Source organism: Mobula birostris, chromosome 12, assembly GCF_030028105.1.
Source record: "Mobula birostris isolate sMobBir1 chromosome 12, sMobBir1.hap1, whole genome shotgun sequence".
Classification (NCBI taxonomy): domain Eukaryota; kingdom Metazoa; phylum Chordata; class Chondrichthyes; order Myliobatiformes; family Myliobatidae; genus Mobula; species Mobula birostris.
In genome coordinates this window covers 659478-684573 of record NC_092381.1, presented here as the reverse complement: position 1 = coordinate 684573, position 25096 = coordinate 659478, and the positions used below count along the sequence as shown (strand labels likewise).

Here is a 25096-nt window from a genome sequence, read left to right as displayed (position 1 = left end):
AATTGTATACAGAACCCCCAAACAGTAGTAAGGATGTATCCTACAAATTACAATGGGAGATAGATAATGCATGCCAAGAGGACAATGTTACAATAGTCATGGGGGCATCAATATTCAGGTTATTTAGGAAAATCAGGTTGGTGCTGGATAAAAGGAGAGGGAGTTTCTAGATTGCCTACGAAATGGCTTTTTAGAGCAGCTCATGGTTGAGCCCACTGGAGGATCAGCTGTTCTGGATTGGTTGTTATGCAATGAACCAGAATTGATTAGAAAGCTTAAGGTAAAAGAACCAATTGGGGAAAGTGACCATAATATGATTGAATTTCCCCCTGAAATTTGAGAAGGGGAAGCTAAAGTCAGTGTGTATCAATATTACAGTGGAGTAAAGGGAATTACAGAGGCATGAGACAGAAGTCAGCCAGAGATGACTGGAAAAGAATACTGACAGGGATGACAGAAAAGCACCAATGGCTGGAAATTGTGGAAGTAATTCGGAAGGCACAGGATATATACATCCCAAAGAGGAAGAAGTATCCTAAAGGACAGATGGCACAACTGTGGCTAACAAGAGAAGTGAAAGCCAACATAAAAGGTAAAGAGAGGGCATATAATATTACAGGGAAGTTAGAGGATTGGGAAACTTTTAAAAAGCAGCAAAAGGCAACTAGAAAAAGTCATTAAGAAGGTAAAGATGGAATACAAAAGTAAGCTAGCCAGTAATATTAAAGAGGATACCAAAAGTTTCTACAGATACATGAAGTGTAAAAGAAGGGCAAGGATGGAAAATAATGTGGGAGAGGTAATAGAGGACAATGAAATGGCAGATGGGCTGAATAAATATTTTGCATCAGTCTACACTGTGGATGACATTAGCAGTAAAGTGGAAGTTCCAGATGTCAGGGAGCATGAAGTGGGTGAAGTTACCATAACCAGAGAGAAGGTGATTGGGAAACTGAAAAGTCTGAAGGTAGATAAATCACCAGGACCAGATCGTATAACTGCCAGAGTTCTGAAGGAGATGGCCGAAGAGATTGTGGAGGAATTAGCAATGATCTTTCTCAAGCATCACTAGATTAGGAATGGAAAACTGGAAAATTGCAAATATCTCTCTACTCTTCCAGAAGGGAGAGAGGCAGAAGAAAAGAACATGAATAATTTTTTTGAGGATGTGAATAAACACGTTGGTGAAGATAGAGCAGTAGATGTAGTGTATATGGATTTCAGCAAGGCATTTGATAAGGTACCCCATGCAAGGCTTATTGAGAAAGTAAGGGGATCCAAAAGGACATTGCTTTGTGGATCCAGAACTGGTTTGCCCACAGAAAGCAAAGAGTGGTTGTAGACGGGTCATATTCTGCATGGAGTTAAGTGACCAGTGGTGTGTCTCAGGAATCTGTTCTGGGACCCCTTCTCTTTGTGATTTTTATAAATGACATGGATGAGGAAGTGGAGGGATGGGTTAGTAAATTTGTTGTTGACACAAAGGTTGGGGGTTCTGTGGAGAGTGTGGAGGGCTGTCAAAGGTTACAGTGGGACATCGATAGGATGCAAAACTGGGCTGAGAAGTGGCAGATGGAGTTCAACCCAGGTAAGTGTGAAGTGGTTCATTTAGGTAGGTCAAATATGATGGCAGAATATAGCATTGGCAGTGTGGAGGATCAGAGGGATATTGGGATCCGAGTCCATAGGACACTCAAAGCTGCTGTGCAGGTTGACTGTGTAGTTAAGAAGGCATACGGTGCATTGGCCTTCATCAACTGTGGGATTGAGTTCAAGAGCCGAGAGGTAATGTTACAGCTATTTTGGACTCTGGTCAGACCCCACTTGGAGTACTGTGCTCAGATCTGGTCACCTCACTACAGGAAGGATGAGGAAACTATAGAAAGGGTGCAGAGGAGATTTACAAGGATATTGCCTGGTTTGGGGAGCATGCCTTATGAGAATAGGTTGAGTGAACTTGGCCTTTTCTCCTTGGAGCGACGGAGGATGAGAGGTGACCTGATAGAGGTGTATAAAATGATGAGAGGTATTGATTGTGTGGATAGTCAGAGGCTTTGTATCAGGGCTAAAATGCCTATCATGAGAAGGCACAGTTTTAAGGTGCTTGGAAATACGTTTGTAGGTGCAGAGAGTGCTGAGTGGAATGGGGTGCCAGTGACGGTGGTGGAGGCGGATACGACAGTGTCTTTTAAGAGACTCCTGGACAGCATATGGAGCTTAGAAAAATAGAGGATTATGGGTAAGCCTAAGTAATTTCTAAAGTAAGTACATGTTCGGCACAGCATTGTGGGCTGAAGGCCCTGTATTGTGCTGTAGTTTTTCTATGTTTCTAAAGGAAACTATAGACCAGTTAGTTTGACCTCAGTGACTGGGAAGATATTGGAGTCAATTATTAAGGAAAAGCTCCCGGTGTGTTTGGACTCATGATAAAATAGGCTGTAGTCAGCATGGATTGCTCAGGGGAAGATCTTGCTTGACAAATCTGTTGGAGACAATGGAGAATCATTTGGGAATGGGAATAAAGGGAGCTCTTTCTGGCTGGCTGGTGATGAATAGTGGTGTTCCACCAGGGTCTGTGTTAAGACCGATTCTCTTTATGTTATATGTCAATGAATTGGATGATGGAATTGATGGCTTTGTTGCAAAGTTTGCAGATGATATGAATATAGATGGAGAAGCAGGTAGGCTTGAGGAAGTAGAGAATCTTCAGAAGGACTTACACAGATTGGGAGAATGGGCGAAGAGAAGGCAGATAGAATACAGTGTTGGGAAGTGTATGGTCATGCACTTTGTAGAAGTAACAAAAGGGTTGGCTATTTTCTAAATGGAAAGAAAGTAAAAAAAAAAAGAGATGCAAAGGGACTTGGGAGTCCTTGTGCAGGATTTCCTTAGATTAATTTGCGGTTTGAGTCTGTGGCAAGGAAGGCAAATGCAAAATTAGCACTCATTTCAAGAGGACAAGAAAATAAAACCAAGGATGTAATGTGGAAACTTCATAAAGCACTGGTGAGGTCTCACTTGGAGTATTGTGAGCAGGTTTGGGCCCCTTATATAGGAAAGAACATGCTGAAACTGGAGAGGGTTCAAGGAGGTCCATGAGAATGATTCCAGGATTGAATGGCTTGTCATATGAAGAGCATTTTATGGCTCTGGACCTGTATTCACTAGAATTCAGATGAATGAGGGATGACCTTATTAAAACTTATTGAAAGGTGAAAGGCCTTGATAGAATGGATGTGGAGAGGATGTTTCCTATCATGGGAAACTCTAAGACCAGGGGACGCAGTCTCAGAATAGAGGGTGTCCTTTTAGAACAGAGATGAGGAGGAATGTTTTTAGCCAGAGAGTGGTGAATCTGTGGAATTCTTTGTCACAGGCAGCTGTGGGGCCAAGTCTTTATGTATATTCAAGGCAGAAGTTTGATCGAGGAATAACTGTGCAGGTGTGTGGACGTCAGCGAGTTAGACGGACGGGAAGAGTATAAAAGGTGATAATTTTTTTCTTTGTCAGTTTGATCGAGGAATGACTGTGGAGGCGCGTGGACGTTAGCGAGTTAGACTGGCGGGAAGAGTTTTTTTTAAAAAGTCCACTTTGTAAAGCGGGGCATCCGAGGAGTGGGTGACAGAGTAGAGGTAGACAGAGTAGGAGGGCTTTGGCTCAACGGGGCTTCAGTGATAATGGGTCAAGGCGAGGTAGGTTATCTGTGAAGAATAGATACAGGAAGTATGTCTGTGAGGTGGGTATTCTGCACTGGGTGTCAGATGTGGGATGTCTGGGAGACTCCCAGCCTCCCAGAAGGCCACATTTGCACCAAGTGCGTTGAGCTGCAGCTCCTTAGAGACCGTGTTAGGGAACTGGAGCTGCAGCTCCATGACCTTCGTCTGGTCAGGGAAAGTGAGGAGGTGATAGAGAGGAACAATAGGCAAGTAGTCACACCGGGGCCTCAGGAGACATAAGTGGGTAGCAGTCTGGAGAGGGAAGGACAAGAGTCAGATACTAGACAGCACCCCTGTGGTTGTCCCCCTTAACAATAAGTACTCCTGTTTGAGTACTGTTGGGGGGGACAGCCTACCTAGAGGAAGCAGCAGTGGCCACACCTCTGGCACAGAGTCCAGCCCCGTGGCTCAGAAGGGTAGGGAAAGGAAGAAGACAGCAGTGATAGGGGACTCTATAGTTAGGGGGTCAGACAGGTGATTCTGTGGACGCAGGAAAGAAACACAGATGGTTGTTTGTCACCCGGGTGCCAGGATCTGGGATGTTTAGACAATAGACAATAGGTGCAGGAGTAGGCCATTCACTATCACTCATCCACTATCAGTATCCAGTTCCTGCCTTATCCCCATAACTTTTGATTCCACTATCTTTAAGAGCTCTATCCATCTCTTTTTTGAAAGCATCCAGAGACTTGGCCTCCACAGCCTTCTGGGGCAGAGCATTCCATATATCCACCACTCTGATCGTGTCCACGATATCATGAAGTGGGAAGGTGAACAGCCAGTGTTTGTGGTACATATTGAACCAACGACATAGGTAGGAAACAGGAGGAGGTCCTGAAAGCAGACTACAGGGAGTTAGGAAGGAAGCTGAGAAGCAGAACCAAAAAGGTAGTCATCTCGGGATTACTGTATGTGCTAGGTGACAGTGAGTATAGGAATAGAATGAGGTGGAGGATAAATGCGTGGCTGAGGGATTGGAGCAGGGGGCACGCATTCAGATTTCTGGACCATTGGGACATCTTTTGGGTGAGGTGTGACCTGTACAAAAAGGACAGGTTGCACTTGAATCTGAGGGGGACCAATATCCTGGCAGGGAGGTTTGCTAAGTCTATTAGGGAGAGTTTAAACTAGAATTGCTGGGGGGTCGGAACTGAACTGAAGTGACAGAGGAAGGGGCTGTTGGCTCACAAATGGAGACAGTGCGAAGGGGAGGATAGGCAGGTGATAGAGAAGGGATGCACTCAGACAGATGGTTTGAGATGTGTCTATTTTAATGCAAGAAGCATAATAAACAAAGTGGATGAGCTTAGAGCGTGGATTAGTACTTGTAGCTATGATGTTGTGGCGTTTACAGAGACCTGGATGGCTCTGGGGCAGGAACAGTTACTTAGAGTGCCAGGCTTTAGATGTTTCAGAAGGGTCAAGGAGGGAGGCAAAAGAGGTGGGGGTGTGGCACTGCTGATCAGCGATAGTGCCACGGCTGCAGAAAAGGAGGAAGTCATGTTGGCATTGTCTACTGAGTCTATGTGGGTGGAAGTTAGAAACAGGAAGGGGTCAATAGCCCTACTGAATGTTTTTTTATAGACCACCCAATAGTAACAGGGACATTGAGGAGCAGATAGGGAGACAGATTCTGGAAAGGTATAATAATAACAGGGTTGTTGTGGTGGTCGGTTTTAATTTCCCAGATATTGATTGGCATGTCCCTAGAGATAGGGGTTTAGATGGAGTTGAGCTTGTTATGTGTGTTCAGGAAGGTTTCCTGATAAAATGTGTAGATAAGCTTACAAGAGGAGAGGCTGTACTTGATCTGGTATTGGGAAATGAACCTGGTCATTTTGGTCTCCAAATTTGAGGAAGGACATTCTTGCTATTGAGGGAGTGCAGCGTAGGTTCACAAGGTTAATTCCTGGGATGGCGGGATTGTCAAATGTTGAAAGATTAGAGCGATTGGGCTTGTATACTTTGGAATTTAAAAGGCTGAGAGGGGATCTTATTGAAACATAAAAGATTATTAAGGGATTGGAAACGCTGGAGGCAGGAAGCACGTTCCTGCTGATGGATGAGTCCAGAACCAGAGGCCACAGTTTAAGAATAAGGGGTAGGCCATTTAGAATGGAGTTGAGGAAAAACTTATTCACCCAGAGAGTGGTGGATATATGGAATGCTCTGCCCCAGAAGGTTGTGGAGGCCAAGTCTCTGGATGCTTTCAAGAAAGAGATGGATAGAGCTCTTAAAGATAGTGGAATCAAAGGTTATGGGGATAAGGCAGGAAATGGATACTGATTGTGGATGATCAGCCATGATCACAGTGAATGGTGGTGCTGGCTCGAAGGGCCGAATGGCCTACTCCTGCACCTATTGCCTATTGTCTATTGTCTATTATCAGGTGTCAGATCTTTCAGTGGGAGAGCATTTTGAAGACAGCGATCACAATTCTAACATAGAAACATAGAAAACATACAGCACAATACAGGCCCTTCGGCCCACAAAGCTGTGCCAAACATATTCCTACCTCTAGGCTTTACCCATAGCCCTCGTTTCTTCAAAGCTCCATGTAAACATCCAGGAGTCTATTAAAAGACCCTATCGTTTCCACCTCCACCACCGTTGCCGGCAGCCCATTCCACACACTCACCACTCTCTGCGTAAAAAACTTACCCCTGACATCTTCACTGTACCTACTTCCAAGAACCTTAAAACTATGCCCTCTCATGCTAGCCATTTCAGCCCTGAGGAAAAGACTCTGACTATCCACGCAATCAATGCCTCTCATTATCTTGTACACCTCTATCAAGTCACCTCTCATCCTCCGATTCTATCTCCTTTACCAGAGCATTGGACAGAGATAGGAACAGACAAGTAAGGAAAGCATTTAATTGGAGCAAGGGGAAATATGAGGCTATCAGGCAGGAACTTGGAGGCATAAATTGGGAACAGATGTTCTCAGGGAGGTGTATGGCAGAAATGTGGCAAATGTTCAGGGGATATTTGCGTGGTGTTCTGCATAGGTACATTCCAATGAGACAGGGATAGGATGGTAGGGTACAGGAACCGTGGTGTTCAAAGGCTGTTGAAAATCCAGCCAACAATAAAAGAAAAGCTTACAAAAGGTTCAAAAATCTCAGTAATGATAGAGATCTAGAAGATTATAAGGCTAGCAAGATGGAGCTTAGGAAATTAGGAGAGCCAGAAGGGGCAATGAGAATGCCTTGGCGAGCCTGATTAAGGAAAACCCCAAGGCATTCTGCAAGTATGTGAAGAGCAAGAGGGTAAAACGTGACAGAATAGGACCAATCAAGTGTGACAGTGGAAAAGTGTGTATGAATTGGAGGAGGTAGCAGAGATACTTAATGAATACTTTGCTTCAGTATTCACTACGGAAAAGGATCTTGGCGATTGTAGGGATGATTTACAGCGGATTGAAAAGCTTTAGCATATAGATATTAAGAAAGAGGATGTGCTGGAGCTTTGGAAAGCATCAAGTTGGATAAGTCACTGGGACTGAAAGAGATATACCCAGGGTACTGTGGCAGGCAAGGAAGGAGATTGCTGAGCCACTGGCAATGATCTTTGCAGCATCAATGGGGACAGGTGAAATTCCAGAGGATTAGAGGGTTGTGGATGTTGTTCCCTTATTCATGAAAGGGAGTAGAGATAGCCCAGGAAATTATAGACCAGTGAGTCTTACTTCAGTGATTGGTATGTTGGTGGAAAAGATCTTGGGGTTCGCGTCCATAGGACACTCAAAGCTGCTGCGCGGGTTGACTTTGTGGTTAAGAAGGCATACAGTGTGTTGGCCTTCATCAACCGTGGGACTGAGTTGAAGAGCCAAGAGGTAATGATAGGGCTGAGAAAACTGAAATAAATCAAAGATAGTGTGCAACAGAGATGATAGAAAGGACAGGCAGGAAATGAGGCATAGTCACAGCAAGTGGGATGAGTTACAGGGCAATAGAGGCGTGGTGCAGTTAAAACAGAAAGCCACAACTACTGGATTGAAAGTGTTACATTTGAACGCATGCAGCATAAGAAATAAAATGGACAATCTTGAAACTGAGCTACAGATTGGCAAGTATGACGTTGTGGCCATCTCTGAAACTTGGCTAAAGACTGACTGCCATTGGGAGCTGAACACTCAAGGATATATGGTGTACTGAAAAGATAGTTAGTAGGCAGAGGGGGTGGCGTGGGCCTGTGTATGAGAAATAATATTAAATCATTAGAAAGAGATGACATAGGATTGGAAGGTGTAGAGTCACTATGGGTTTAAGTAAGAAATGGGAAGAGTAAAAGGACCCTCATGACAGTTGTATACAGGCCTCGAAACAGCAGCTGGATTGTGGATTACAAATTACAGCAGGAGATAGAAAAGCATGTCAGAAAGGCAATGTGATGTTAATCGTTGGGGATTTCAACATGAAAGTGGATTGGGAAAACCAGGTCAGTACTGGACCTCAAGAGAGAGCATTTGTCGAATGTCTAAACGATGGCTTTTTAGAACAGCTTGTTGTGGAGCCCACTAGGGGATTGGCTGTGCTGGACTGGGTGTTGTGCAATAATCCAGAGTTGATAAGAGAGCTTAAAATGAAGGAACCTTTTCTCCTTGGAGCAATGGAGAATGAGAGCTGATAGAGGTGTACAAGATGATGAGAGGCATTGATCGTGTGGATAGGCAGAGGTTTTTTCCCAGGGCTGAAATGGCTAACCTGGGAGGGCACAGTTTTAAGGTGCGTGGAAGTAGATACAGAGGAGGTATCGGAGTAAGGTTTCTATGCAGATAGTGGTGAGTGTGTGGAATGGGCTGCAGCAATGGTGGTGGAGGCAGATATGATAGGGTCTTTTAAGAGGCTTCTGGACAGGTACATGGAGCTTAGCAAAATAGAGGGCTATGGATAACCCTAGGTAATTTCGTAAGTAAGTACATGTTCGGCACAGCATTGTGGATTGAATGGCCTGTATTGTGATGTAAGTTTTCTATGTTTCTATGTTAAGTTGATAGATTCTTGATTGGTCAGGGCCTGAAGGAGTACAAGAAGAAGACAGGAAACTGGGGTTGAGAGGAAAATTGGATCAGCTATGATGAAATGCTGGAACATACACGATGGGCCAAATGGCCTATTTTGTTCTCCTATATTATATGGAGATATATGATATAATATGATATAATATGATATTATATATAATGGATATATATGGATATTATATAATGGATCTATTATGTGGGAGGTGAGGGAAGAGATTGCTGATCCTCTGGTGATGATCTTTGAATCATCAGTGGGGATGGGAGAGGTTCCAGAGGATTGGAGGGTTGTGGATGTTGTTTCTTTATTCAAGAAAGGGAGTAGAGATAGCCCAGGAAATTATAGACCAGTGAGTCGTACTTAAGTGATTGGTAAGTTGATGGAGAAGATCCTGAGAGGCAGGATTTATGAACATTTGGAGAGGTATAATATGATTAGAAATAGTCAGCATGGCTTTATCAAGGGCAGGTCATGCCTTACGAGCCTGATTGAACTTTTTGAGGATGTGACTAAACACATTGATGAAGGAAGAACAGTAGATGTAGTGTATATGGATTTCAGCAAGGCATTTGATAAGGTACCCCATGCAAGGATTATTGAGAAAGTAAGGAGGCATGGGATCCAAGGGGACATTGCTTTGTGGATCCAGAACTGGCTTGCCCACAAAAGGCAAAGAGTGGTTGTAGACGGGTCATATTCTGCATGGAGGTTGGTGACCAGTTGTGTGCCTCAGGGATCTGTTCTGGGACCCTTAATCTTCGTGATTTTTATAAATGACCTGAATGAGGAAGTGGAGGGATGAGTTAGTAAGTTTGCTTTTTTTTTTTAAGCGGGTCGCACCAGACAGTCAGCCATTCTTATCTGGCGCGTGGTGTCAGGATTGGTCTCCTTTCAGATTAACCGGGTCATGATATGAACATTGCTGACTTGACCCTTTTTATTTTACGAGGCCGAGTGGCTGGCTTGACGCTCAACCCGGCACGGATGGAAAGCGTGCTTGGGGGTGGCCCAACATGGATTCGAACTCGGCAGCCTTCATTCTGGAGTCCAGCACTGATGCCATTGCGCCACCAGCCAGCCAGTAAGTTTGCTGATGACACAAAGGTTGGAGGTGTTGTGGATAGTGTGGAGGGCTATCAGCGTTTACAGCTGAACATTGATAGGATGCAAAACTGGGCTGAGAAGTGGCAGATGGAGTTCAACCCAGATAAGTGTGAAGTGCAAACAACAGGAATTCTGCAGATGCTGGAAATTCAAGCAACACACATCAAAGTTGCTGGTGAATGCAGCAGGCCAGGCAGCATCTCTAGGAAGAGGTGCAGTCGACGTTTCAGGCTGAAACCCTTCGTCAGGACTAACTGAAGGAAACTCTTCCTTCAGTTAGTCCTGACGAAGGGTCTCGGCCTGAAACGTCGACTGCACCTCTTCCTAGAGATGTCGACTGCACCTCTTCCAAGAGATGCTGCCTGGCCTGCTGCGTTCACCAGCAACTTTGATGTGTGTTGTAAGTGTGAAGTGGTTCATTTTGGTAGATCAAATGGGATGGCAGAATATAGTATTAATGGTAAGATTCTTGGCAGTGTGGAGGATCAGAGGGATCTTGGGGTCCGAGTCCACAGGACGCTCAAAGCAGCTGCGCTCATTGACGCTGTGGTTAAGAAGGCATACGGTGTATTGGCCTTCATTAATCATGGAATTGAATTTAGGAGAAGAGAGGTAACGTTGCAGCTATATAGGACCCTGGTCAGACCCCACTTGGAGTACTGTGCTCAATTCTGGTCGCCTCACTACAGGAAGGATGTTGAAGCCATAGAAAGGGTGCAGAGGAGATTTACAAGGATGTTGCCTAGATTGGAGAGCATGCCTTATGAGAATAGGTTGACTGAACTGGGCCTTTTCTCCTTGGAGCGATGGAGGATGAGAGGTGACCTGATAGAGGTGTATAAGATGATGAGAGGCATTGATCATGTGGATAGTCAGAGGTTTTTCCCCAGGGCTGAAATGGTTGCCACAAGAGGACACAGGTTTAAGGTGCTGGGGAGTAGGTACAGAGGAGATCTCGTGGTAAGTTTTTTACTCAGAGATTGGTGAGTGTGTGGAATGGGCTGCCGGCAACGCTGGTGGAGTCAGATACGATAGGATCTTTTAAGAGACTTTTAGAGAGGTACATGGAGCATAGAAAAATAGAGGGTATAGGGAAGTCTAGTAATTTCTAAGGTAGGGACATGTTCGGCACAACTTTGTGGGCCAAACGGCCTGTATTGTGCTGTAGGTTTTCTATGTTTCTAACTGCAAGCTCCACCCACGCCCCCCCCCCACACCTCCACTCTCCCAGGAAACAACATCTGAATTTGGAAATATATCTTTTTTCCTTCATTGTCACTGGGTCTACACTTGGAGCAAAAGCATTTCAGCAGTTCAAGAAGGGTGCTCAGCATCATGTTCACAAGCACAGTCAACGATGGCCAATATGGAGCTTTGCAAGTGGAGCTCAGAGCCTGCATCTCTCAGGATGAGGGTCACTCACCTTTAATGTACGGAATCTCTTGTTCTGTGCGATGTAGAAGGATGAATCTTCAGAAATAATCTTAATGTGTTTCACTTCATTGTTGTAGCTGCCAAGAGATTGTAACAGTCACATAGGAACATAGATCTAGTAAAAACACCAGCCAGCTGTCCATTTCACCAACCGTGGCAGTGAGTCACATAGGAACACAGATCTAGTGAAGACACTAAACCCCTGGCTACCCACCAATCCTTGGAGTGAGTCACAGAGAAACACAGATCCAGCACATACACCAACCCCCTGTCTATTCCACCAACCCTAGGAGTGAGTCACATATAAACACAGATCTAGTTAACACACCAACTCTGTGTCCGTCGCATGAAACATGAGAGTGTGTGACAAAGGAACTCAGATCTATTTTTTTAGCGCAATGACTTCCCCTTAGCACTAATTATTGATTGACAATTTACTCATGCACATTGATTTGTTGGTCTCTCTGCAAAGTGAATATACAAGATAACTTCACCTCTGACTGCATGCCGTCATTTACTTGATATGTAGTTGTACAGAAACAACAAATTGGCAATGAGTACAAACCTGAATGTCAGCAAATATCACCAACTGTATCGACAGTTACGAGATGACAGAGCTCAGAGGAAAGGAGAGACAGCGAGAGGAAAGAATGAACTAGTACAGAGAAACACCACAAAATGCTGGAGGAACTCAGCAGGCCAGGCTATATCTATGGAAAAGAATACTGGCTACAGAGAAGGCAGTCACGGATACTAGCACAATGATGCATGAGTGACAGTGCACAGTCCACAGTGAGAGGTGCAGTTAAAGTGAAAATAATGTGGCAATGGCCTTACACTATGTCCACACTGGACTGGATAATTTTGAAAACACCGGTTTTGCGTAAAAACGACAGGCGTCCACACCAGGCATTTTTGAAAATACCTCCGTCCATATTAATCTCCTCCTACTGGACATTGCACAGCATACATCTAGAGAAAACAAATGAAGAGGAAATGCAAACACAAAGAAATCAAGCAACACACACAAAATGCTGGTGGAACACAGCATCTATAGGAAGAAGTACAGATGAAGGGCCTTGGCCTGAAACATCGACTGTACTTCTTCCTATAGATGCTGCCTGGCCTGCTGCGTTCCACCAGCATTTTGTGAAGAGGAAACGGTATACTTGGTGCGCGTTTGTCCAGTTACAGACTAGAAAAACTTAAGGAAATTGCCAAGTGACGGACAGCTGTTGGATCTCACACAGGAGGACATAAAACTAAAAAAAAAATACTGGAGCGTATGGAGGCAACCAACAGGGAGTTCACAGACAGTATGACCCGGCTGACGACAAACATTGGAAAACTGACTAATTCTGTTGCAGAGAGATTTGCAATGTTGAGGAATATGATGGCCCCCCCCCCAGTACTTTTCACCACCACAATACCAGCCTCACAGCCACTACAACAGCTACACATATGGACACACAGACCCCCGGGTGGCCCAACCAACATTTTCCCCACTCCCACAGAGGGGTCACCCTGGAAGCATTTCCTACAGCCATAGTCTCTTCACCAATGAAAGGGACGACAGCTACAACTAAATGCAATAAGGCTTGTTACTGGGCAAAAGTGAAATTTGCTGTTACCTCATTTGTTTGCCTTTACTTTTGCCATGTCTTTCTGTATTATTTTGCTGTATTTAACATGTGCAATAAAACAAGTTACTGGGCAAAAGTGATTTTATTTTTACCTGCGTAAAAGTGAAACCTGCAATTTTCCTTTTTAGGCCTTAACATTTTCACATCTATGCCAAACATATACTTAAAATGACATTTTGGAAGTCGTGACAATTGCATCTATTGAATGTTTGCACAAGCAATACATTAATAAAGCACCTTGTTAAATGTATAAAACATGTCTGCATCAGTGATATCTTGTATTTCCATACAATGTTACATTAGGCTATTACACATCTATTGTCAGATATTGTTGTTGTGGTGTTGGAGGTTGTGTTCAAGAAAACGATGAAATGCCGCGCTGTCGCTACTATCTGTTCCAGCACGTCATGACAGTATTTTTAAAAAGCTCTGGTTACCCCGTACACACTACACCATCCAACTGGCGTTTTCAGATTTAAACACTCTGGACAGCGTTTTAGAAAAGCTCCGTATCGGGGGAGGAAAACGCCGTTTCAGTTTGGATGGAGGGTCAAAACGAAGAGAAAAAGCTTCGGTTACTAATTTATCTGGTCTAGTGTGGACATAGCCATAGTCGGGAAAGTTGCCGAACTTGATCGTGCTCACAAGGACTGTATATCGAGAGGGTTGAACTGTTTTGGAATGCTAATGACGTGATTGAGGAAAAGAAAGTCTCCACACTTCTTAGCTTAATGGGTGCTAAAACATATGCAATTTATTAACTCCTGAAAAGCCAGCAAGCAAGTTTTAACGTGCGACCAATCAGGACATGGGAAGTTTGAGAGGAGGGGATTTCACTCAGGTCCACTGCCCAAGTAGAAAAGCCAGCAGTGGGTGGCTAGAGTGAAAAAGAGCTTTAACCAATGACCATTCTGGACATCTGTTTTGAGAGGAGGGGATTTCACTCAGGTCCACTCTCCGAATAGAAAGGCCAGCTGTGGGTCACTACAGAAAGAAAAGGCTTTAACCAGCGGCCAATCGGCATTTGGAATTGATTGGCAAGAACAAATTAAAGGAAGGCAGGGACCATCATTGCAGTGGCCATCGTCTGAGTGGACAGAGTGAGAGTGGTGATCCTGAGGCTTTAGCTCTTCGAGGCTTCAATGAAGAGAGCCTTCAGTCTGAGAAAGCAAAAGAATAATAACAGCTCAAGGTTATTTTACAGTTAGGGTCAGTGTCCCTGACAACTACAACTGTGAGAGATGCATCCAGCTTCAGCCATGATGAAATGGTGGAACAGATGTAATGGGCCAAACTCTGCTTGCTCCTGTTCCAACAAACTTGTATCTGCCTACCTGGACTCCATTTTGTCACCCATAGTTCAGTTCCTCCGCACCTACATCCGGGATACATCCCATGCCCTCCACCTCTTCAATAACTTCCAGTTCCCCCGACCCGACCGCTTCATTTTCACTGTGGATGTCCAATCCTTATACACCTCCATTCCCCATCAAGAAGGCCTCAAAGCCCCCTGCTAGATAGTAGACCTCACCAGTTCCCCACCACCACTACCCTCCTCCAGCTGGCGGAACTGGTTCTCACACTTAATAACTTCTCTTTTGGCTCTTCCCACTTGCTTCAGACTAAGGGTGTAGCTATGGGAACTCGCATGGGCCCCAGCTATGCCTGCCTCTTCGTTGGTTATGTGGAATAGTCTGTGCTCCAAACCTATTCTGGTACTGCTCCCCAACTTTTCCTTCGGTACATTGATGACTACATTGGTGCTGCTTCCTGCACCCATGCTGAGCTCGTCAATTTCATCGACTTTACTTCGAACTTCCACCTAGCCCTCAAATACACTTGGTCTATCTCGGACACTTTCTCCCCTTTCTCGATCTTTCGGTCTCCATCTCTGGAGGCAGACTGTCCACTGACATTTCTACAAGCCCACTGACTCTCATAACTACCTTGACTATACCTCTTCCCACCCCGCCACATGCAAAAATGCCATTCCCTATTCCCAGTTCCTCCGTCTCCGCCGCATCTGCTCCCAGGATGAGGCTTTCCGTTCCAGGACATCTCAAATGTCCTCTTTCTTTAAGGATCGTGGTTTCCCTTCTGCTGTCATCAATGATGCTCTCACTCACATCTCCTCCATTTCCCGCACTTCGGCCCGCACCCCATCCTCCCGCCACCACAACAGGGACAGAGTTCCCCTTGTCCTCACCTACCACCCCACCAGCCTCCGGGTCCAACATATTATTCTCTGTAACTTCCACCACCTCCAACAGGACCCCACCACTAAGCACATCTTTCCCTCTCCATCCCTCTCGGCTTTCCACAGGGATCGGTCCCTCCACGACTTTCTAATCCACACGTCCCTCCCCACGGATCTCCCACCTGTCACTTATCCCTGTAAGCGTAAGTGCTACACCTGTCCCTACACCTCCACTCTTGCCACCATTTAGGGCCCCAAACGGTCCTTCCAGGTGAGGCAACACTTCACTTGTGAGTCTGCTGGGGTCATCTATTGCATCCGGTGCTCCCGGTGCGGCCTCCTCTACATCGGTGAAACCCCTCGCAGATTGGGGGACCGCTTCGCCAAGCACCCCCGTCACAACAGACAGAATCTCCCTGTAGCTACCCACTTCAACTCTGCTTCCCATTCCCATTCAGATATGTCCATACATGGCCTCCTCATTGTTCATTTTGGCAGGTCAAATATGATGGCACAATATAGTATTAACGGTAAGTCAGGGTGAGCACAATTGTCCCTGATGACTACACCTGTAAAAGGTGCATCCAGCTGCAGCTCCTGACAAACCGAGTTAGGGAACTGGAGCTGGAGCTGGATGAACTTCGGATCATTCGTGAGGCAGAGGCAGAGGCAGAGGCAGAAATAAACAGGAGTTTCAAGGAGACGGTTACCCCTAAAAGTCAGGAGGCAGGAAGCTGGGCGACTGTCAGGAGAGGGAAGGGGAATAGACAGAATGAGCAGAGCACCCCTGTGGCTGTTCCCATCAACAATAAGTATACTGTTTTGGATACTGTTGGTGGGGACGACCTACCAGGGACAAGTTGGAGTGATCGTGTCTCTGGCACCGAGACTGGACCCTCAGTTCAGAAGGGAATGAGGGAAAAGAGGAGAGCAGTAGTGATAGGGGATTTGATAGAGAGACAGATAAGAGGTTCTGTGGGAGAGATCGAGAATCCCGGATGGTCTGTTGCCTCCCTGGTGCCAGGGTCCGCGATATCTCAGATCAAGTTCTCAATATTCTCAGGAGGGAGGGTGAGCAGCCAGATGTCATTGTCCATGTAGGGACCAATGACATAGATAGGAGAAAGAGGAGGTCCTGCAAAGAGAATTTAGGGAGTTAGGTGCACAGTTGAAGGACAGGACCTCCAGGGTTGCAATCTCAGGATCGCTACTAGTGCCATGTGCTAGTGAGACTAGAAATAGGAAGATAATGCAACTAAATACGTGGCTAAGGAGTTGGTGCAGGAGGGAGGGCTTCATGTTTCTGGACAATTGGGCCTTGTTCCAGGGAAGGTAGGACCTGTTCCGATGGGACGGGATGCACCTGAACTAGAGGGGGACCAACATCCTTGCGGGAAGGTTTGCTAGTTCTGCTCAGGGGGTTTAAACTAGATTTGCAGGGGGAGGGGAACCAGAGTGTTAGAGCAGATAGTGAGGTGGAGGAGGATAAAGGTCATGCGAGAACTGCAAGTATAGTGAATGGAGTAAAGCCAGCTCTAACATATAAAAAGATTTTGAGGAAAGAGAAGCAGAATAAGCAGTGTAGAGGCAGTAAGGTAGAAGGGCTAAAGTGTGTGTACCTCAATGCAAGAAGCATCAGGAACAAAGGTGATGAACTGAGAGCTTGGATACATACATGGAATTATGATGTAGTGGCCATTACAGAGACTTGGCTGGCACCAGAGCAGGAATGGATGCTCAATATTCCTGGATTTCAGTGTTTTTAAAGGGATGGGGGGGGGGAGGGGAGGAGGGGTGGCATTACTGGTCAGGGATACTATTACAGCTATGGAAAGGGCGGGTAATGTAGCAGGATCCTCTTTTGAGTCAATATGGGTGGAAGTCAGGAACAGGAAGGGAGCAGTTACTCTATTGGGAGTATGCTATAGGCCCCCTGGTAGCAACAGAGATACAGAGGAGCAGATTGGGAGGCAGATTTTGGAAAGGTGCAAAAATAACAGGGTTGTTATCATGGGTGACTTTATCATCCCTAATATTGATTGGCACCTGATTAGTTCCAATGGTTTAGACGGGGCAGAGTTTGTTAAGTGTGTCCAGGATGTTGACAGGCCGAATAGGGGAAATGCCATACTAGATCTAGTATTAGGTAAAGAACCGGGTTAAGTCACAGATCTCTCAGTGGGTGAGCATCTGGTGGACAGTGACCACCGCTCCCTGGCCTTTAGCATTATCATGGAAAAGGATAGAATCAGAGAGGACAGGAAAATTTTTAATTGGGGAAGGGCCAATTATGAGGCTATAAGGCTAGAACTTGCAGGTGTGAAATGGGATGATGTTTTTGCAGGGAAATGTGGTCGATGTTTAGAGATCTGTTGCAGGATGTTGGGGATAAATTTGTCCCGGTGAGGAAGATAAAGAATGGTAGGGTGAAGGAACCATGGGTGACAAGTGAGGTGGAGAATCTAGGCAGGTGGAAGAAGGCAGCATACATGAGGTTTAGGAAGTGAGGATCAGATGGGTCTATTGAGGAATATAGGGTGGCAAAAAAGGAGCTTAAGAAGGGTCTGAGGAGAGCAAGAAGGGGGCATGAGAAGGCCTTGGTGAGTAGGGTAAAGGAAAACCCCAAGGCATTCTTCAATTATGTGAAGAAAAAAAAAGGATGACAGGAGTGAAGATAGGACCGATTAGAGATAAAGATGGGAAGATGTGCCTGGAGGCTGTGGAAGTGAGCAAGGTCCTCAATGAATACTTTTCTTCGGTATTCACCATTGAGAGGGAACTTGTTGATGGGGACAATATGAGTGAGGTTGATGTTCTGGAGCATGTTGATATTAAGGGAGAGGAGGTGTTGGAATTGTTAAAATACATTAGGACAAATAAGTCCCTGGGGCCTGACGGAATATTCCCCAGGCTGCTCCACAAGACGAGGGAAGAGGTTGCTGGGCTTCTGGCTAGGATCTTTATGACCTCATTGTCCACAGGAATGGTACCAGAGGATTGGGAGGAGTCAAATGTCGTCCCCTTGTTCAAAAAAGGTAGTAGGGATAGTCCGGGTAATTATAGACCAGTGAGCCTTACGTCTGTGGTGGGAAAGCTGTTGGAAAAGATTCTTAGAGATAGATTCTATGGGCATTTAGAGAATCATGGTCTGATCAGGGACAGTCAGCATGGCTTTGTGAAGGGCAGATCGTGTCTAACAAGCCTGATAGAGTACTTTAAGGAGGTGACCAGGCATATAGATGAGGGTAGTGCAGTGGATGTGATCTACATGGATTTTACTAAGGCATTTGACAGGGTTCCACACGGTAGGCTTATTCAGAAAGTCAGAAGGCATGGGATCCAGGGAAGTTTGGCCAGGTGGATTCAGAATTGGCTTGCCTGCAGAAAGCAGAGGGTGGTGGTGGAGGGAGTACATTCGGATTAGAGGGTTGTGATGAGTGGTGTCACACAAGGATCGGTTCTGAGACCTCTCCTTTCTGTGATTTTTATTAACAACCTGGATCTCGGTGTAGAAGGGTGGGTTGGCAAGTTTGCAGACGACACAAAGGTTGGTGGTGTTGTGGATAGTGCAGAGGATTGTCGAAGATTGCAGAGAGACATTGACAAGATGCAGGTGTGGGTTGAGAAGTGGCAGATGGAGTTCAACCCAGAGAAGTGTGAGGTGGTACACTTTGGAAGGACAAACTCCAAGGCAGAGTACAAAGTAAATGGCAGGATACTTGGTAGTGTGGAGGAGCAGAGAGATCTGGGGGTACATGTCCACAGGTCCCTGAACATTGCCTCACAGGTAGATAGGGTAGTTAAGAAAGCTTATGGAGTGTTAGCTTTCATAAGTCGAGGGATAGAGTTTAAGAGTCGCGGGGTAATGATGCAACTCTATAAAACTCTGGTTAGGTCACACTTGGAGTACTGTGTCCAGTTCTGGTTGCCTCACTATAGGAAGGATGTGGAAGCATTGGAAAGGGTACAGAGGAGATTTACCAGGATGCTGCCTGATTTAGTGAGTATGCATTATGATCAGAGATTAAGGGAGCTAGGCCTTTACTCTCTGGAGAGAAGGAGGATGAGGGAAGACATGATAGAGGTGTACAAAATATTAAGAGGAATAGATAAAGCGGACAGCCAGCGCCTCTTCCCCAGGGCACCACTGCTCAATACAAGAGGACATGGCTTTAAGGTGGGGGTTGGGAAGTTCAACAGGGATATTAGAGGAAGGTTTTTTTACTCAGAGAGTGGTTGGTGCGTGGAATGCACTGCCTGAGTCAGTGGTGGAGGCAGATACACTAGTGAAATTTAGGAGACTACTAGACAAGTATATGGAGGAATTTAAGGTGGGAAGGCAGGGTTTAAGGGTCAGCACAACATTCTGGGCCAAAGAGCCTGTACTGTGCTGTACTGTTCTACGACTCTTGGCAGAGTGGAGAATCAGAGGGGTCTTGGGGTCCGAGTCCATAGGACTCTCAAAGCAACTGCGCAGGTTGACTCTGTGGTTAAGAAGGTGTACAGTGTTTTGGCCTTCATCAATCGTGGAATTGAATTTAGGAGCCAAGAGGTAAAGTTGCAGCTATATAGGACGCTGGTCAGATCCCACTTGGAGTACTGTGCTCAGTTCTAGTCGCCTCACTACAGGAAAGATGTGGAAGCTATAGAAAGGGTGCAGAGATGGTTTACAAGGATGTTGCCTGGATTGGGGGAGCATGTCTTATGAGAATAGGTTGAGTGACCTCAGCCTTTTCTCCTTGGAGCGACGGAGGATGGGAGGTGACCTGATAGAGGTGTATAAGATGATGAGAGGCATTGATCGTGTGGATAGTCAGAGGCTTTTTCCCAGGGCTGAAATGGTTGCCACAAGAGGACACAGGTTTAAGGTGCTGGGGAGTAGGTACAGAGGAGATGTCAGGGGTAAGTTTTTTACTCAGAGAGTGGTGAGTGCGTGGAATGGGCTGCCGGCAACGGTGGTGGAAGTGGATACAATAGGGTCTTTTAAGAGACTTTTTGGATAGGTACATGGAGCTTAGTAAAATAGAGGGCTACAGGTAAGCCTAGTAATTTCTAAGGTAGGGACATGTTCGGCACAACTCTGTGGGCCGAAAGTCCTGTATTTTGCTGTGGGTTTTCTCTGTTTCTATGTAAAGACATCCACTGCCATTTATTTGAATCTTCAGAAGGCATTTGATAAGGTGCCACCCGAGGCTGCTTAACAAATAAAATCCTATGGTGTTACATAAAAGATATTGCATCCTCATGGATTTCTTTTATGTGGCAGCTTATTGAAATAAACTCTACAAGTCAACATCCACCTCAGAGAGATAGGGATCCTCTCGATCCACTGTGTTCCTTATATCCTCAAAGAATTCCAGTGAGCTTGTCCAACAGTACCTGCCCTTCATTAATCCATGTTGTGTTTGCCTGATGTTAACACGTCTATCTAGATCGAACACAGAACATAGAAATCTATAGCACATTACAGGCCCTCCAGCCCACAATGTTGTGCCGACAACGTAATCTACTCCAGAAACTGCCTACAATTTTCCTACCGCATAGTCCTCTATTTTTCTAAACTCCATGTACCTATCTAAGAGTCTCTTAAAAGCCCCTATTTTATCTGCCTCTACCACCTTCGCTGGCAGTGCATTCCATGCACCCACCACTCTCTGTGTGAAAAACTTACCCCAACATTCTCTTGGTACCAACTTCCAAGCACCTTAAAACTATGCCCACTCGTGTTAGCTATTTCAGCCCAGGGAAAAAGCCTCTGGCTATCCACACGCACGATCAATGCCTCTCATCATCTTATACACCTCTGTCACATCACCTCTCATCCTCTGTCACTCCAAGAAAGTTAACTCAACCTATTCTCATAAGGCATGTTCTCCAATCCAGACAATATCCTTGTAAACCTCCTCCGTACTCTTTCTATAGTATCAACATCCTTCCTGTAGTGAGGTGACCAGAACTGAACACATTACTCCAAGTGGGGTCTGACAACGGTTGATGAATGCCAACACACGGTATGCCTTCCTAACAATACTAACAACCTGTGCACCAGCTTTGAGTATCCTATGTACATAGACTCCAAGATCTGTTTGATCTCCCACACTGCCAAGAGTCTTAACATTAATACAATATTCTGTCTTCAAATTTGACCTACAGAAATTAACCAGTTCACACTTATCTGGATTGAACTGCCACTTATCAGCCCAGTTCTGCATCCTATTGATGTCACGCTGTAACTTCTAGCAACCCTCCAGACTATTCACAACAACCCCAATTTATGTGTCATCAGCAAACTTACTAACCCACCCTTCTACTTCTTCATCCAGATTATTTATAAAAATCACAAAGAAGAGGGATCCCAGACCAGATCACCGAACTCCATGCAGAATACAAACCATCTACAACCCCCCTTTGCTTTCTATGGGAAAGACATTTCTGGGTTCACAAAGCAAGGTCTCCTTGAATCCCATGCCTCCTTACCTTGGGCAACTGCAACATGGGATAACCGACCTGAGGTTTGTTCCTCCTACTCCTCCCTTGTCGCTGAAATGAGGAAAGTCTTCGAACAATCCATTCGTGGTAAGGACGCAGTGAAACGGTTGTTTACTCTTCGCCAGGCTTCACGAAGTGCGGCCAGGTATTCCATTGAGTTCCGGACCTTAGCCGCAGACTCCGGGTGGAATGTCGAGGCCCTATGGGAGGTGTTTCGACAGGGCCTCTTGGACAAGACAAGAGTTGGCCGTGAGAAACGACACGGACTGTCTGGACTCTGATCTCGCTAGCCATTCGATTAGATTATCAACTTCAGGAGCGTCAGAGAGAGAGAGAACCAGTCGCCCCGCTCCTTGGGGAAGCCCACAGTCCACCTTACCAGTCTCAGCCAGCCGCCCTTCCCCAGCCGCTCCCAGTGTGGCTCCTGCTCTGACCATCCCCACCCCCTGGAGGAGGAACCGATGCAGCTGGGACGGAACCGCCTCTCCCCGGCCGAACGAATTCGGAGGTGGTGAGCTGGGGATTGCTACTATTGTGGCCAGCCAGGACATTTACGGGATACCTGCCCTCAGCGGCCAAAAGGGAGCTCTGGTGAGCCGAATGATACTCCCTTCAGCACCCCAGACTCGGATGCAGATCCCGGCAACCGTGAATTACCAACAACAGTCCCTGTCCCTATTCACTTTGGTGGATTCTGGTGCTGAGGCAATTTGCTGGACGAAGAGATAGCCACCCAGACCGGAATACCTCACCAGCCGCTAACCACTCCCCTGGAGGCCCGGGCTCTGGACGGAAAACTGCTGGCTCGGGTGATCCACTGTACGCTGCCCCTGACCTTGATCCTATCCAGCAATCATCGGGAGGAGGTACGATTCAGTCTCATTCATTCACCTCAAGCCCCGGTAGTTCTAGGGTATCCATGGTTGACCCAACACAATCTCCATATCGACTGGTCTACCGGGAGGATAGCCGAATGGAGCCCGTCTCGCCGTGCCAACTGTCTGCGGTCAGCCCCATCTCCCAGAGAAGCTACCGTGACCCCGCCTATTTTGGAACCCTTCAACTTGCCCCGCATCCCCAAAGAGTACCATGACTTGGGACAGGTGTTCAGTAAACAACGGGCCTTTTCCCTGCCTCCGCACCACCCATATGATTGTGTCATCGACCTTCTCCCCGGGGCCCCACTACCCACCAGTTGCCTTTTTAACCTATCCCGACCGGAGGGAGAGGCAATGGAGAAATACATTAGCGAGTCCCTCGCGGCGGGCATTATCAGGCCTTCATCCTCCCCGGTAGGCGCCGGTTTCTTTTTTGTAGAGAAGGACGGGACGCTTCGCCCTTGTATCGACTACCGAGGCCTAAATAATATAACAGTGAAGAACAATTACCCTCTACCCCTCATTAGTTCGGCATTTGAACCACTGCATGTAGCCACCATCTTCTCAAAGCTGGACTTTCGCAACACCTACCATTTCGTCAGGATGAGGGAGGGGAACGAATGCAAGACGGCCTTCAATACACCTCTGGGCCACTTTGAATATTTGGTCATGCCGTTTGGCCTCACCAATGCTCCCGCTGTTTTCCAAACCCTGATCAATGACGTACTGAGGGACTTTGTCAAGGTATTTGTTTACCGTGACGATATCCTGATATTTTCTAGCAGCCCCCAAGAACACGTACACCATGTCCGTCATGTCCTCCAGAGACTGTGGGAAAACCAGCTATTTGCAAAGGCGGAGAAATGCGAGTTCCACATTCCTTCGGTCAGCTTCCTAGGTTATATCATTGAAAGCGGGCAGGTAAAAGCAGACCCCGAGAAGATCCGGGCAGTGGGGGAATGGCCTGGACCCACGACACGCAAACAACTTCAATGATTCCTGGGGTTTGCAAACTTCTACCGCAGATTCATCAGATACTACAGTCGAGTGGCGGCCCCCCGCTTACCCGGCTTACCTCGCCTACCACACCGTTTTGCTGGGACTCCAAAGCTGACTCAGCATTCACCGACCTGAAGAGGCGTTTCACCACCACTCCCATCCTGGTCCATCCAGACCCATCCTGTCAATTGATCGTTGAGGTGGACACCTCTGACTCCGGGGTAGGAGCGGTCCTATCCCAATGGTCAAGTTTGGACGAAAAGCTTCACCCCTGCACGTTCTACTCTCGCCGACTGTCCCCCACCGAGCGGAATTACGACATGGGGAATCGGGAAATGCTGGCAGTCAAACTAGCACTGGAAGAATGGAGGCACTGGCTGGAGGGGGCAGAACACCCGTTTGTGGTGTGGACTGATGGTAAGAACCTGGGGTATATTCAGACCGCCAAACGATTGAACTCCCGCCAGGCACATTGGGCATTGTTTTTTGGAGGGTTCGAGTTTACCCTCACGTACCATCCAGGATCCAAGAACGGGAAGCCAGATGCACTATCCCGCCAGCATGACTCCAAGGATGACACCTCCATTTCCGAGACTATCCTCCCACCTTCCTGCGTGGTTGCCACCCTCACTTGGGAGATGGAGTCTAAAGTAAAGGAAGCCCAGCGGGAAGAGCCCGACACTGGCAATGGACCCAGCGATTGCCTGTACGTGCCCGTCTCCGTCAGGTCTCGGGTTCACCAATGGGAGCAACATCCCTGTTCACCTGCCACCCCGGGAGTGATCGGACCCTGGCTCTCCTCAGGAAGCACTTCTGGCGGCCGTCCATGGAGAGGGGCACCCGTTCTTGTGTCTCGGCTTGTTCCATCTGTGTCCGGGGAAAAGCCTCTTATCGGCCACCTGTGGGTCTACTTCATCCTCTACCTGTCCTGGTCACACGTCGCCCCAGGCTTTGTCACCGGTCTACCCCGTTCCCGCGGAAACACCACTGTCCTCACCGTGGTAGACCTATTCCTCCAAGGCAGTGCACCTTGCGGCCCTTCCTAAACTCCCTCCTCTCAAGAAACCGCAGATCTTCTCATCCGCCACGTCTTCCACCTCCACAGAATCTCCGCGACATCGTCTCTGATCGAGGTCCCCAGTTTGTCTCGCAGGTACAGAAGGCATTCTGTCAAGCCTTAGGTGCATCGGTCAGCCTGTCATCCGGCTTCCACCCTCAGATGAACAGGCAGACGGAACAGGTCAACCAAGACCTGGAGGCAATGCTACGTTGTGTAACGGCAAACAACCCGTCGACCTGGAGCGACCATCTATCGTGGGCTGAGTACACCCACAACTCTCTGGTAAGCTCTGCCATTGGAAGGTCTCCGTTCGAGTGCTCCCTTGGACACCAACCCCCGCTGTTCCCCGCACAAGAAGAGGAGATTGCGGTACTGTTGGTTCAGGACCATATTGATCGGTGCCTTAGAGTTGGGAGGAGACATGCACAGCCCTACTCAGATCAACAAATCGAAATAAGAAGACAGCCGAACGACACCGGACTCCGGCGTCTGAGTACCAACCTGGGCAGATGGTGTGGCTTTTTTCCAAGGACATCCTGCTCAAAAACGAAC

The 25096-nt window shown here is 46.8% G+C and overlaps 1 protein-coding gene across 3 annotated transcripts in view; it reads right to left on the bottom strand.

Annotated features, from left to right (window-relative positions):
• Window positions 1-25096, bottom strand: part of LOC140205711 (guanine nucleotide exchange factor VAV3) — a 374002-nt gene that overhangs the window by 10761 nt on the left and 338145 nt on the right. For all 3 annotated transcript variants that reach the window (XM_072273243.1, XM_072273245.1, XM_072273244.1), the window contains one exon: window positions 11268-11355. In XM_072273243.1, coding sequence (XP_072129344.1) covers window positions 11268-11355 — 88 coding nt within the window. The remainder of the gene's footprint in view (window positions 1-11267; window positions 11356-25096) is intronic.